The sequence below is a fragment of the Dinoponera quadriceps genome, unplaced genomic scaffold (genome assembly GCF_001313825.1).
Source record: "Dinoponera quadriceps isolate SergipeBrazil2010 unplaced genomic scaffold, ASM131382v1 scaffold4444, whole genome shotgun sequence".
In the NCBI taxonomy this organism is placed as follows: Eukaryota; Metazoa; Arthropoda; class Insecta; order Hymenoptera; family Formicidae; genus Dinoponera; species Dinoponera quadriceps.
The window spans coordinates 487418-502117 of record NW_014558991.1 but is presented as its reverse complement, the minus strand read 5'-3'; the positions used below and the strand labels follow the sequence as shown (position 1 = coordinate 502117).

At 46.7% G+C, this 14700-nt stretch overlaps 2 protein-coding genes across 2 annotated transcripts; one reads left to right on the top strand and one right to left on the bottom strand.

Annotated features, from left to right (window-relative positions):
* Positions 1 to 2627: 2627 nt before the first annotated feature.
* Positions 2628 to 5009, bottom strand: LOC106750016 (trafficking protein particle complex subunit 12). Its single transcript, XM_014630019.1, has 2 exons — positions 4612 to 5009; positions 2628 to 4552 (listed from the first exon to the last, which is right to left on the bottom strand). Exon 2 carries the CDS (start codon positions 4511 to 4513, stop codon positions 2912 to 2914), a length of 1602 nt encoding a protein of 533 aa, XP_014485505.1. The 5' UTR covers positions 4514 to 4552; positions 4612 to 5009; the 3' UTR covers positions 2628 to 2911.
* Positions 5010 to 5214: 205 nt separating this feature from the next.
* Positions 5215 to 13660, top strand: LOC106750090 (trafficking protein particle complex subunit 8). Its single transcript, XM_014630171.1, has 10 exons — positions 5215 to 5649; positions 5834 to 6275; positions 6726 to 6971; positions 7052 to 7561; positions 7688 to 8207; positions 8698 to 8883; positions 9187 to 9927; positions 9996 to 10158; positions 10478 to 11546; positions 12009 to 13660. Exons 1-10 carry the CDS (start codon positions 5457 to 5459, stop codon positions 12274 to 12276), a joined length of 4338 nt encoding a protein of 1445 aa, XP_014485657.1. The 5' UTR covers positions 5215 to 5456; the 3' UTR covers positions 12277 to 13660.
* The last annotated feature ends 1040 nt before the right edge of the window (positions 13661 to 14700 follow it).

The following is a 14700-nucleotide window of genomic DNA, read 5'->3' as shown; positions in this document are numbered from 1 at the left end:
GACGTATAAAAAGATAAATTTACTATATATAAATTGGCATATATATATATATATATACACACACACACACAAGTGAATGTGTATATATATTGTATATATATATATATATAATATATACACGATATTGTGGTATATATTATATATTTAAAAAAATATATATATACACAAAATTTACATTTAATCGCCAAAAATAGCGATGTGAATATTATAATACGACAAAGTGTGAACGTATTCGAACGAGAGAGAGTGTGAGAGAGAAAGAGAAAGAAAGAGAGAAAAAGAGAAAGGGGCAACTTGAAGGTTTTTTTCTTGACGATGTAGCCCGCAGCGCAAGTTTCATGCGAGATGTTATTTTGTAATTAATGCGTAATCTAATGATAAAAAAAAGAACGGGTTATATATTCGACTGCGTAATAAAATTTGACATAATGTTTCCTAAGCAATTTTCATCGCATTAGGCGCATTCCAAACTGTTTTATCGTTGTGTAAGCAATATTTCCTAGCTTCAACCCTTTTTCTTTTGCAAATTGACAGATAGCAATGTAATCGTGGATATAATTGAAATAATTTACACACGTGACGGAAATTTAAATTTATACGGAAATCGTGAGAACAAAATTAAGAATACAATCTAAAAACAACACAAGATGAGTAGTTTATTTTAAACAGAAAAATTTTAATATTGAACAGTTGGTGAGAAAAATTTTAACTTTTTACATTTATTTTCATGTGCAAAGTTCATTTTATCGAAAATAAGGATTTAAGTGTTAAAAATTGACGAAACATTCGCGATGCGAAATGTAACTTTGAAAGATGATTTTATATTTTTAAAAGGATGCGCCCTCTAAAATTTCTGCGATGAACGAAGCGAAAACTCGCCTTTAGCACGTCCTAGTTACTGTTCTGATTCTAATACTAGCGCGTATATAACAATATTATAGTTGTATAAGAATTTATTTAGGCGTGTTCTCAGTGACAGTGTTCTCTCGATATTAATACTAAAATAATCAAATTTGATCATTCGGTATGAGGGACGCCTTACTTTTATCTAACGTATTAATCTAACAGAAGGAGCGACTCAGTCGTATCCGATAGTCGACGATGGGCATTTGAGATAGACGTAATGACGCAAATTAAGTAATTCTAATAAGTCGCGAATTAATCGACACGCGGAGAAACCTTGCGCTGCGTACACTACGTCGTTAAACTTACGCGGCACTAACGGATTTAACGGGCCGAAACCGCCGTGAGGCCAATGGGACGACGGTGGGGAAAAGAGAGGAATAAAATAATGTATTGTGACACGAAGTTCCATCCATAATAAATAAATGAAAATATTATACAGTTAGGCCGACTTTTCCGCCAGTTCGTGCCTTTTTTTCTGCAGGGAGAGAGAGAGAGAGAGAGAGAGAGAGAGAGAGAGAGAGAGAGAGTGTGCAGTTTTGGAATCCGATCTAATAATATGTGCTACAATATAATGCAATCGCGCGATAATAAGAAGGCGATAGCGAAAGAGAGAGAGAGAGAGAGAGAGAGAGAGAGAGAGAACGAAAGCGAGAGCGAAAGAGTAAATTAGCCAGTTTAAAGAATAAAAGATAAGAAAAAAAATAAACGATAGGAAGAAGATGAAAAGAGGAAAACGAGGAAACAATAAGACAGTTTGGAAACGCGAAGAACCGACGCGCGAACAAGAACGATCGAAGGGTGGGAGGGAGCACGTATGCTAAATGCAAAAAAAAAATAAAACGTAATAAAAAGAAAACAAGAGAAGAGCGTAAAGACATCCGATTATTGACATGATATATATTTTCGGAGTACGCTGCGGCGCCCGTATTCTTTCGAATAAAAAAAAATAAAAAAAAGCACAGAGACCGAGAAGCGAAGAAAGACGAAAAACGCGCGGTTAGACGCACACGTGTTCAGCGCACACGTGTGTCGGCGAGAACGAGAGAGCGAGAGAAAGAGAGAGAGAATGAGTGTGCGGGGGAGAGAAAACTATAGCAATTGTTGAACGTTCGTTAAATTGTCCTCGTTTCACGATGTAATAAAGGCTATTTTACTTTGACGTTCTAGTGTTGTGTTTCCCGTCTGTTGCGTGTCTGTGTTGTATTTCATATACGCGCCTTCGCAACCTTGCGAAAATCGTTCAGGATCAGGGGCATTGAACCGTGTAACAAACTGGAACGAGCACGTGGCGTGGTGATAGCCGTGTCTTAATTAAATGACGAAACATAATTTTTTTCATACAGACATGCATGATCATATATGTAACCACATACATGATTTCATATAATTACATATAATCATATATAATCATTTTTTCCCGGTAGTGTTCATTCCAGTTTGTATGATTGCTTTCCAGCGAGTCGGCTTATCTCACCTATTATCCTTTTCTCTACCGAAAAGACCAGAAATAAGGACAAATGACGAGTCCAATTATCATCCTTACTTCGTATCTGAGAAAGAAAAGAATAATAAGCGATATAACCAGACTTACGCCTCTTGCTGTGAAAGCGGCCCACATAGTACAATAGTCAGGAATGAGCACACTGTAGAGGGGACGGACGACGTGATCAACTTGACGCGAGGATCGGAAGAGAGGAGGAACCCACAGAGACAGCTTAATATAACTGAACATTATATACTTTTTTATTCTCTCTCAATATATATATCACAACGAGATTACAACACCTTCCCTGAGGCTGAACGCTTCGCAACTCGAGCCCGTGCGCGGTCGAAAGTGACGGAAAGAGAGACAAGCAATAAATAAATCCGGCCTGGATCGAGCGGTGCGGGCGGACGATTCGCGAATTCGCCTACAACTTATTACATTATTAGGAGTAACGGAGATCCCGCGTGGCCCCCGGTGGTCGTGAAACGCGTCAACATTGTAACAATAATCGTGCTAACATCACATCGCTAGTTTCAGACACTGAATGTCCGCGGCGTCGCCCTTGTATCTGTTCAGCTGGCGCAGCAGGTGCAGCTTGGTCTGCTTGCAGTGGGTGGTGTGCAGCTCGTACGAGGTGCACATGTTCAACAGGATCGGCTCCTGCAGGCTCTTGAGGGGGTTCCTGCCGACGAGGCTCTCGTACAGCCGGACGGCGGCCTTCAGCTGGCCGGTGTAGAGCAGGCACACCGCCATATTGTTGATCAGCATCACGTTGGACGGATCCATCGCCGAGGCGGACTGGAAGCAGTTGTAGGCCTCCTGGAAGGCGTTCTGCGCGACCGCCATCAGTCCGCTGTCCACCAGCTCCCGCACGCTCGACGTCCGCTCCTCCTTCCGAACCAGGTACCTCTCCGCCGCGGAGACGTCCCCGAGGAAGAGGTGGACCCTCCCTATGGCCGAGCGGAGGATCCCCAGCTGCTCCGCGCTCCACTCCGGTAACCTGCACAGCTCCTCCAGGATCTCGATCGCGAGGACGTAGCTCTTCATGCCTACCGCGCAGTTGACGACGGAGACGAGGACGCGGGACTTCCTCGCGGTCCACAGCCGCACGGCGTCTCGCTGCTCGCCGGTCTTCGTGGTCGCGCGCGTCCCTTCGCCGTGCAGGCCGACTCGGAGGTTCGCCACGATCCGATTCACGGTCGCGAGGAGTCTGTGCAGGTTGTCCAACGCCTGCTTCGGCTTGCCGCAGTAGGACGGGATCTCCGCCAGCAGCAGCCGGAAGGCGAACGAGGCCATCGAGCCCGACCTCGTGCCGTACAGCTCCGGGTAGAATCTGAAGTACATGTCGGGCTTGTCGAGGCTGCCGAACGGCCGCGACTCGTTCTCCAGCACCTCCAGCTGCCTGAGCTTCGCCAACAGCGACAGTCTCGTGTACCACAGCTGCAGGGAGTGAGGAGTGTGCTTGCTGGGTTGGTTGATCTTCCCGTAACCCTGAGCGTAGATGGCGAGTAACCTGCCGGAGAGGTTGACGGCCGCGCGGTAGCAGCCGGCTTGGATCAGGTTCCTCAGGCCTCGCTCGTCCTGCGTCACGTCGGACGCGGTGAGCACGTTCCTGTGGATGTTCTCGTCCTCGCCCAGCAAGTGGATCGACGCGTTCTTGATGGGGTCCGGCATGTCGCCGTGTACCGCCAGCCCCGGCATCGTGAGATTCTCGCGGTCCGGGTGGTTGCCGCCGGCGGCCGTGGTCGCGACCGACCGCAGGATCCTCCGCGTCTGCTCCGAGGGTATCCAGGCGTCGCGGTGCGTGTCGTTCGGCGCGCCATGCTCGGCGGCTCGCTCGGCCGGCTCCAGCAACGAGGAGGCGGCGGACGTCCGCAGGCCGTCCGAGTTGAAGAAAGGGAGGTTCGACGCGCTATCGGGCAAGGTGTAGTCCGAAACGCGGCTCACCGAGGCCGACTGCACGTTGAAGTAGTCCGGTTTCTTGGGCGCGACGATCTCGTCGAAGATCGTCAGCGGCGCGTCGTTGAAGTAACGGCTGATGTCCACCTCCTTGTCCTCGTTGTTAACCTCTCGGTTACGCTCGGTCTCCGGCCTGGCCGTCGCGCCGTTATCGTCCGCCATTATTTCGGCTTACTTCGCGCCGAATCGCCGGATATGCATCTGCGAGCGAGAAATCAAAACTGAAGGGAGAAAGCTGTTAGCGTTATGATAAGGAATACCGTGTTGCGCCGGAGAGAACTGTCAAACTCGACATTGAGGTTATGTGGCGGCCTCGTCGCACGGTGTAGCTGCCTCTAGAGATGGACGATGCGGGTTCCCGCCGAGTACGACTCAACCGTCACTGGTTAAGTGGGCCTCTCAGCTCCGAGTAGTACCGATCGACGACGAATCAGACCAAGTTTTTACTTCCGTGTGTGTACACTCGGTCACAGGACGGTGGCAACAGGTTTTTGTTTCTCACATTTCGGAACACTCGGTTGCGACCGTTCGGTGACCGAGTGTACGAAAGTCATCTGTTCAGTCAAGCTCGGCTCTATGACGACAACTTGTGACGTCAATTTGATTTTCCGCGTATAATAAATATACATAAAACTCACGCTCAAATCAAGCTCAGCTATGAAATTTCACGTGAAATTGAAGACAATTGTCGATATCGAATTAATCGAGAAGAGGGCTGTCCGAGTTTAGAAATATCGAGAAGATAATCGACTCTCCGAGCGGGGTTGAAAAGCTGGAAGAATCGAACATCGAGTTATCAATCGTTATATCGGCCGTCTAGCGTGTCACATGACGCGACGTGATATTCGGTCGCGGTTCTCGCTCGTCAGGTTCTCAGGGGCGGATATTTGGAAGAAAACAGCTGTTCGATGAGACATGTTTATCTTCGCGATTGTACAATCGGGATGCACCGTCGACGTTCTATCGCTTGCCGACTACTCGCGAGATAACGAGTGGCGGTAATGCGATCCCGCGGGATGCGGCACGCCGATTGAGCCACGCAGGCCGATGAGATAGAGAAAGCGTTCGCTGCTGCTTTGAGCGCGAGTGGATATACGGGTTATACATGTATTTTGATGGTTTGCGCCCACCAAACAGAGTCATGGCTCAGTGTAAGTTAACCCCGCGGGAGTTTATCGGCAACACCTTTTCCCCGCAGATCGCCGTAGTCTGCTCGGCCGCGGCCGACGCTGCGTGCCAAAAGAATAATCTGTCATTCGTCGAGCTGCTCCAGCCCTTTTGCAAATTGAATACCGAAGGTAAGCTGAGATTCCCCCCCCCCCCCCCTCTTTTTCCCAACCTCCACTTCCCCGCTCCATCGAAAACGTTCAGGCCACTTCGAAACCGGGGTCACCGATGCAACGTGCATATAACCTGCATATACAGCTAAAGTCTGTTTTATGCTTCTGTATTGACGCATCCCCATGTTGACAATTCACCCAGGCCATTTCAAGGATCCTCAAGGAAACACCATAGCGATCAGGAATCTCCGGCTTTCCATACAAGACATTAATGCGCGACCACCGGAGCCGAGTCTTGCCAAAAAGATGCTGAACGAGGCGGCCAGTTCTGCCTTGTGCGAACGTACGACTAGTGTTCGTATCGGCACAACCGAGCTTGATATCCCTATATCTGTTCCTTGGTTTGAGGCGTGGAGAGAGACATTCCTGAGCGTCCAGTTCCCATCGGATCATGAGTTCACGAAACACCTGCTCGCGTGCATGATAGTTGTTTCCACAGCTGAGGACAATCCGTTAGAGAAGATTCAGTCTATGGGTGCACAGTTGCATCAGAGTATACCGGGGAAATTGCCCAAGTGGTTTAATAACAATGCCCTCAGGTATTACATCTTGGTTCATGACGCTATTCAGGATGATAGGAATAAGTAAGTACATTATTCGGTCTTCCTGCTTATCGGGTGCTGTTTTCAAAATCAGCAGAACCAGCACTGATGGAAATATCTTGCCGAAAATTATTGAAGAATTACGGGGCGTATTTCGAAAGAAATCACAATTTCCCTCGTGAAATTTCACGCAATACCGTGAAATATTAGGAAAAGTTTTAGGATGTAATTTATACTGCTGAGAAGTAATAATATTGTTCTTTTTTAATATTAAGTATGAAATTTACTTGATTTAAGTGGAAACCGAATGCTTACTGAAATATTGATGGAATAATAACAGTGAAATGGGGCCAATCGTGAAAGAATTTGTAATACATGTCAGTAAAATTTCGTTATATTTTCAATAAAATATTTCCGTCGGGAGAGACATGCCAATAAGTCGATGACCTGCAACTCTTTCGCGCAAATTTACACTCGTGTGTGATCTTTCAGAGCTGAAATAGTTTTTATAGAGATGAAGACTATTTACGGTGCTAACAACTGTTTTCTATTGCAAATGAACTCGAGACCACCGGGTCTCTCGGACGACAATTCGCACTTACCCGATCCCTGGAGTCAATTTCTGACTAAGCACTCGGAACTGTCCGGCAGCAGTGAACAAAACAGTTCCCCTCGTACACCCGCGGATACAGGCGGAGTGTCCGCCATGCCGAGCGAGCTGACTACAGAGTCCGACAAGTATGTTTTCCTAAATCTTTTGAAATTATTACATAGATTTATATTTGGTGAGGTAATAATCATCCTATTCTCTATTGCAGAGTGAGTCAAGCCGGCACGCCGCTGATGCCGCAAAACTGCGCATTGCCATCTCCGGATATGGCCGACACGATAAGTCTTTCCTCCGAAATATCCGAGTCGACGAATGTGCACCTGGAAGTCGGACAGGAAGCTGTCCCGGTCACGATTCATCCGCTCAGTCCGGATAACGAGAAAACGCAGAATTACATTGCTGCGAACAACGTGAAGGGTCAGTCTGTTGTTGTCACCAGTTCGCCGATAAACACAAACGTCTGGGCGGATTCGCCGAATTACGTAGTTGCTCAACACGGTGCTCGTCTCTCCACTCAAGATCTAGAAAGATTACGGACGTTGATAACAGAATTCTGTTTGCGAAGCCTGTTGCCTTACGTAGAGAAGCAGATTGGCCTATTGAACGACGTGATTTCGAACAAAAAGGGGGTCAGTAGATCGCTATTCAGCGCCACGAGAAGGTGGTTCGGTACAAATAAGCCTGGTGCACCAGGTTCTGCGCCATCAAACGCTGTGATGTAAGAGAGAATCGTTCCTCGTCGTTCCTGTTTAAGAGACCACCTTTCTTCCATTTGCGTTCTTAACGTACTTATCTTAAGCGAACTCGCCGTGCAAACCTGAATATTTACACGTTTACCTTCCAGTTACACCGCGGAGTCGCCCGAGTTGCAGCTACGACGCTTGGGCGACCTGTGCTTCATGTTCGGCCACTATTCGCTCGCCTATCAGGCGTATCACAGCGCGAAGCGTGACTTCGCGGCGGATCAAGCCTGGGTGTACTATGCGGGCGCTCTAGAGATGGCCGCTCTGAGCGCTTTCATGCAAGGCGAGACGAATAGGAAGACCATCGAGTACATGGACGACGCGATACTGACTTACGCGAACAGCTGCAAGATGCCTCAGTTCGCGACGAGAGCGACGCTGCTCAGTGCCGAGTGCCTGAAGGGCCGAGGACTCTACGGGGAGGCGGCGAAGCAGCTGATACGAATGACCAGCGAGGACTCAGATTTGCGCTCGGCTTTGCTGCTCGAGCAAGCCGCCTACTGCTTCATCGGCCCGAAGATGATGCGTAAATACGCCTTCCACGCGGTCCTCGCTGGACATAGGTTTTCGAAAGCCGGTCAGAGGAAACACTCGCTGAGGTGCTATCAGCAGGCGTATCAGGTGAGCGTAGAAACGATCCATCTGTCTAGTGAGTGACATATGACTTTGCACAGAGAAAAGTAATGCCATAATGCGAAGAGAAGCCATATTTCTTCTCTTGAAAAATAATGCTTATCTTGGATAGAGAATATTTTTTTTCTAGATGATGATATTAAAATGTATTTATTGTAAATATTAGAGAAGCTTATTATCATTTACTCGAGAACAGAAGAATTTTCTCCCCTCGAGAATATTATAAATTTTATTTTAATTTTTTCTTTAGAAAAGTTAAATTCCGTCAATTGGAATAAATGAGATGAAATTTTAGCCTTGGTGTTTTAATTTAATATTCTCGACAGAAGTATACTAAACTTACCAGGATTCAGAATATATCTTGAATCAATTTGACGCTTACGATGAATTTATGATATGCTTGTGGATGTATAAACTTATGGGAAATACTTGAAAGAAGTTATTTACTTGAATACAGTATGTATTTTTCTGTCTGTAGGTCTACCACCAGAGAGGTTGGTCCTTAGCCGAGGATCACATCCATTTCACGATCGGCAGGCAGGCCGCGTCTCTGAAACAAGTGTCCGAGGCGGTGAAAGCGTTTGAGAAGTTACTTAATGCATCGAGCAAGCAGTCCGCTCCGCAACAGGCTGCGTTTCTACGCGAATTTTTGCACACTCACAACGTAGGTGCACATATACGATAACGTCGTCGACGATGAGTCATCAAGCGCACACATCGCACGTCACGAAAAGATTGCAACACTTTTCTCGATAAGTTTCGCAACGCACCTCGTGTCCAAGAGGAAAATATATCTCCCGAGAATAGTCACACATGAAAGACGAAAAATTTCCTCACGAGACACGGGGTGCGTTTCAAAGCTTGCAAAAAGAAAACAAAATGTCGCGATCATTCGGTGACTGACCGTGAGCGGTGAGGAACGGGGCTTTTTAGCTGGTCGGCCGGCTTATTTACGACTGTTCTGCAGTTGTTGTTACAGGAGAACGGCGTGACTTGCAAAGGACTTCTGACTTTACCTTTACCAATATTAGATAGCAACAGTATTAAGGTACTGTACGGTCCGTTGGGCGAACAAACCAGGAGCAATATTCCAGCGAGCCACGTGACGTTCGGCGTGGAGGAGACGGACGACGCCAAGTGGTCGAAGATGGAGGAGCTGTTGATCACCGAAGCGCAGGGCTCGCCGCCCATGATATTCAAGCCGACGGTCGCGCTGTACTCTCGGACGAGCAACAACACCTCGAAGCCGAACGCTGTTCTGGGCGAGCCGGTGCATTATTCCATCGAGCTGCAGAATCCGCTGCACGTGCCGCTACCGTTGTCGGACGTGACGTTACTGTGGTCGTTCGCTCACGGCGACGACGACGGCGTCACGAACGAGACGGAGAGGAACGACAGCCTGGTCGATTCGGACGTGATCGACGCGATCCTGTTGCAGCCAGCGTGCAGGCAGAGCATCGTGCTGTCCCTCACGCCCAGGCGAGTGGGAGAGCTGAAGATCTTAGGCCTGAGTTACAAACTGTCGAATCCGGTGCAAGCGACAAACGACCCGCCGGTCGCGAACTCGGCCACCACCATCGCCGGTAAGAGGTTGTTCGAGATCACGCTGGCGAAATTGAAGAACGTCAAGGAGAAGCCCGGTATGAACGTGCACGGAAAGGACTACCGGCTGGAGATGAACGTGATCGAGAAGGCGCCGTTTATGCAGGTACGTGCCTTCTTGCGAAATTGATCTCGCGCGGGACCGACTCACGTACGGATGCCTCCCTCCGGCAGATACTCTTCACAAAGTTGTCGCCGGAGATGCTTTGCGGCGAGATACAGAAGGTGAAGGTGACGTTGAGGAACGTGGGCAACGCGCCCTTGACGAACATCTATATCGCCTGCACCGACGCCAAACTTTTCACGTTGGAAAACTCGGAGGTCGATAAAAGCGAAGGTGAGCTCTTTCAGGGCGCAGATCGTCGGACTGTAAGGACGTCTCTTTATATCGCACGCGGATCAAAAAGTCGCAACGCTTCTTCCCCGACGAGTTTCGCTACGTTTCCAACGGGAGAATTCGTTTCTGCTTTTGAAAACTTTATATAGGTTCCGTCGGTTACTTTTCCTGCCGGATACGAAATGCGGTTACGAAACTCGTCGAAAGAAAAAAAGAATGCAACTTTTAATCCGTCGACTGCGTTGTGCGTGTCGTTTGTTCCTTTTGCTGTTGTCCAACTTCTTCGCTGAATAACGTGAGAAATATGATCTGCTTGCAGATTCAACGGTGAGGAGGAACAGCAGATCGGTGACGAAGATAGCGTTACCAGGGTCCAAGAACGGCGTGTTGAGTGTCGGCGAGACTCACGAAACGCCGCTTTGGGTGCAAGCGCCTCATGAGAAGGGCACTCACCGGTTAGACCTGCTCTTCTACTACGAGAGCGTCGAGACGAAGGCCGCGCTGAAGCATCGGCTGTGCCGACACACCTGGCAACTGACGGTGCTCGACTCCATCCAGATCAGCGCGGTGGCCTCGAGAAGCGGACTGTTCAAGGACGACTCGCCGACGCTGAATCTGATAATGTCCGTGAAGAACACGAATCAGGTCCACGATCCATCCATCAACGAGATTATGCTGTCGAAAGTGTCGCTCCAGAGCGCCCTGTGGCTCGCCTTCCGCTCTTCCGTTCTACCGTCGAGCATAAGAGTGCAGCCGCAGGAGGTGTTCCACCTGATGCTGAAGCTGAAGAGGAAGGCCGACAGCGAGCCGGCCATCTCCGACGTGTCATTGACCGACGGCGACGCGGCGTCGATCGACGATTATCCGTTCGTCAACTTTGTACAGAGACGTCACATACAGCCGTTGGACGTGAACGAGAGCGCGAGCGACGTGCAGCAGTTCCAGTCGCAGCAGAACGCCGAGCACAGCCCTGTATCGGACACTATGGCGTTGCGTTCGACGTTGATCGTCAGGTGGTGCGCGAACGTGACGGAAAGCGGCGTGGTAACCCGGAGGGCCTTCGGTCAGCACCACCTCGAGCTCGAGTATCTAAACAAGACGTACAAACACCCCAAGGAGCCGCGCATCGCGCGTAACGAGTACGGCGCCCGCTTGAGGATCTTCGGACCGGAGCGGAACGTACCGAACGTGGTAACCGCGCCCGTCAAGGACCCCGCGTGGGAAGCGGAATGTCTGAAGAGTCTGATCACTTTCTCCCTGAGCCACGCGAGGCAGCTCGCGCACAATTTCCAGCAGAATCGATTGTGCATCGTCCCCGTAACGATGTACTTGCAGAACCACTCGGAGATGCCAGTCGACGTTAAAATAAGTACTATAGGTACCAGCAGGTAAGACAGTCGAGATGTATCGTGTCGTGATTTTATTACATAATTTACTACACACGAGAAGAACGAACTGGGTAAATGATTAAATCAGAAAGTCGAGTGTGGATCTCAAAACGTAATGAGAATGACGAAAGTGAACCGATTCACGATGCGTTGACCGATGAAATTATAAATATCCCAGTAAAGCGTACATATATATACAATTATTATTACATTGTGTATGATATATCTCCTTTCTTTTTCATTTCTTCGGTTTTCACTTACAAAAGATATAAGCATCCGAAAGTTCTCTGATTTCTTTGAGCAGCCAAAATGTGAATTAATCGCGACGTACTTGATAGTATTTGTCATTCCGCAAATTCTGTGATCTTTGTAACTGATCAAACGAGCCGGTCGGCCTTCTCTCTTCTAAGATACGAGCGTAAAAGCACCTTTACATGATTTCGATCGCATTTCTTGTTGCAGCGAAACCCATCTTCCAAATATTAAGTCCCAGCTGTACTCGCCGCAAGCTTCGCCGTATTATAGGTACGCCGGCCACTCGTCGATTCGCTCCAACGTTCAAGCGCGTGCAAGCAATAACGTGAAGTTACACGCTGTGCTGCCGGCAGCCGGGACGTACGACTTGGCGGCGCGAATCGAGGTCTCCGTGAGAGTTGTAAATAGCGTGGAGTACGTTGCTCAGAAAGGCAAGATGGAGAGCATATGCATAGTGAACGGCGGCAGTGCATAGATTATATTATCGCGACCTGTTGTCAGAATTAGAAGTCACTAAGCGGATATAAATGGAGGTACTATTTTTAGCGCGATTCAGAATCATTCCTCGTTGGTGTACGTGTGTACATACCGGCCGTATGCCTTTGGAAATTGTTACATTATATTACAACAGATATTTTTTTAACAATGCGTCTCAACGTATTTTTTATCTACCGGTGCGTGCTGTCGCCACGTTTTCTCAGCGTCGATTGCTTTTACACAACACACACACACATACGATAATTTCGTAATTCGGAAATACCATTACGTCCACATGTGGTCTCTCAAACGTACCACAAGGTTCTCTGTCGCGGTATCGGGTTCTTCATTCTGTCGGTTTAACCTGAACGTAGTTACCTGAACCGTTTTGTAACCGGTTAGTCTTGAGCTACCTCATGGTGATTTACGAAGCGATCGAGCAGCATAGCAGGAAATAATTAAAATAGCTCCTTAACGCCGCACTGTTAACAATCATCGATGCTCGTCATTTTACGGGGGGATAACTGCATATCTCTAACTGCCAAACAATCGACACGTGTTACCTTCTACTATCAGCACATATCGTCCACGAAGCATTATCATCATCATCATCATCATCATTGGTATTGATTGTCTCTCATCCTCGTGCTTGTTTTCGTTGACGGGGGAAATTGCTTTTGCGCGTGTGCAGTCTCGGTCGCGGGCGCGGGATAAACGCGGGAAATAATTGGTCTCGATATTGGAAAATGCCAGCTTTCTCTTGTTTTTTTTTTCTGTTTAAGCTCGGTATTTGTGTGTATGTATATATATATATATACACGTATATATAATTTTTTTTTTTTTTTTGGCAATTGACTTGAATGATCCTTCATATGACAACTTAGAATAAAGCATTGTAAGAATTAGGCCCCTGCGGAGTACGGCTTTTTACGAGCGATGGGCACATGTGAGATAGATTAGTAGAGATTTTCGAAGATGGGGGAGAAGATGTCTTCGGTGCGAATCGATAGAACAAATATATATATAAAGACATATTTGAGGTCTTTTAGGTAAATAGGCTCTTGTATTTTTTGTACAGTGTACCTCGTAAGGTAAGATTGAGTGTGTAAAAGCGAGTTTCATACGAACGGGATCGAATTTACGAGCAACAAAATTACGATATAATGTGAAAAGAGAACCCTGTATATACCATGTTGGATTTACTAACTGGATAAAGAATTAAATTAGAATTATATTTAGCGAGCACTTCTAACGAATCTGGTGGCGATTGTGTAGTATATTGTCTTTCCATATAACATACTAAAACCTTTCCAGTTAAAAAAGTTTTTTAAATAGCTCTCTTTTAATATATATATATATATATATTAGGTGTACAATTTTGCTCTCGCCGTTTTTTTTTTTTAATTTGAGGTTTTATTGTAAAAAAATGGAGATAAAGTTATGACTCAAAGTATTGTCCATCACTGGCCACTACTTTCTCCCATCTTTTGGGCAATGCATGAATCCCGCATCGAAAAAACTGGTCATCTTTTGAGGTAATCCACGAATCTATCCATTTTCCGACTTCTTCGTAAGACTGGAAGTGTTGGTCAGCCAGGCCGTGTGCCATTGATCGGAACAAGTGATAATCCGAAGGTGCAACGTCTGCAGAGTACGGCGGGTGGGGTAGAACTTCCCATTTCAACGTTTCCAAGTATGTCTTGACCACTTTTGCAACATGGGGTCGAGCATTGTCATGCTGCAAAATCACTTTCTCGTGTCTCTCGGCGTAGTGCGGCCGCTTGTCTTTCAATGCTCGGCTCAAACGCATTAATTGAGTTCGATACCGATCGCCTGTGATTGTTTCAGTTGGTTTTAATAGCTCGTAATACACTACGCCGAGCTGATCCCACCAAATACAGAGCGTTACCTTGGAGCCATGAATGTTCGGTATGGCCGATTTTCTGCGCTTGGGGTTATTGAAGTAGAAAAGTAAAACCTCCCGCAAATGATGAGAATTCGGCTGACATCTTCAATCGACGATAACTTTATAGTACAGATACAAATCGACTAATGTAACTATTAGGTTATGGTGACAGATGCCCAAGTTGATTGTATGACATATATGATTTATTTACTTTGACCACTAAGTTCCACTAAAGCCATCTATAAGGAAACGGCGGGAGCAAAGTTGTTCACCTAATATTATATATATATATATATTTGTCAAAAGGCTATTTTGATTACATCTAGAAAGTACCGTATTTTATTGCATCCGTTAGAGTACATTGACCCTCTGATGTGTGCATTATCAATATTTTTTAAATATAACTTAAGAATACATATGTATAACCATTTTCTATAGATAGTATAGTACTGTGACTGTTCAAATGTATATACATAACTAAAATATTTCATATAGTTAGTATGACATTTTATTTAA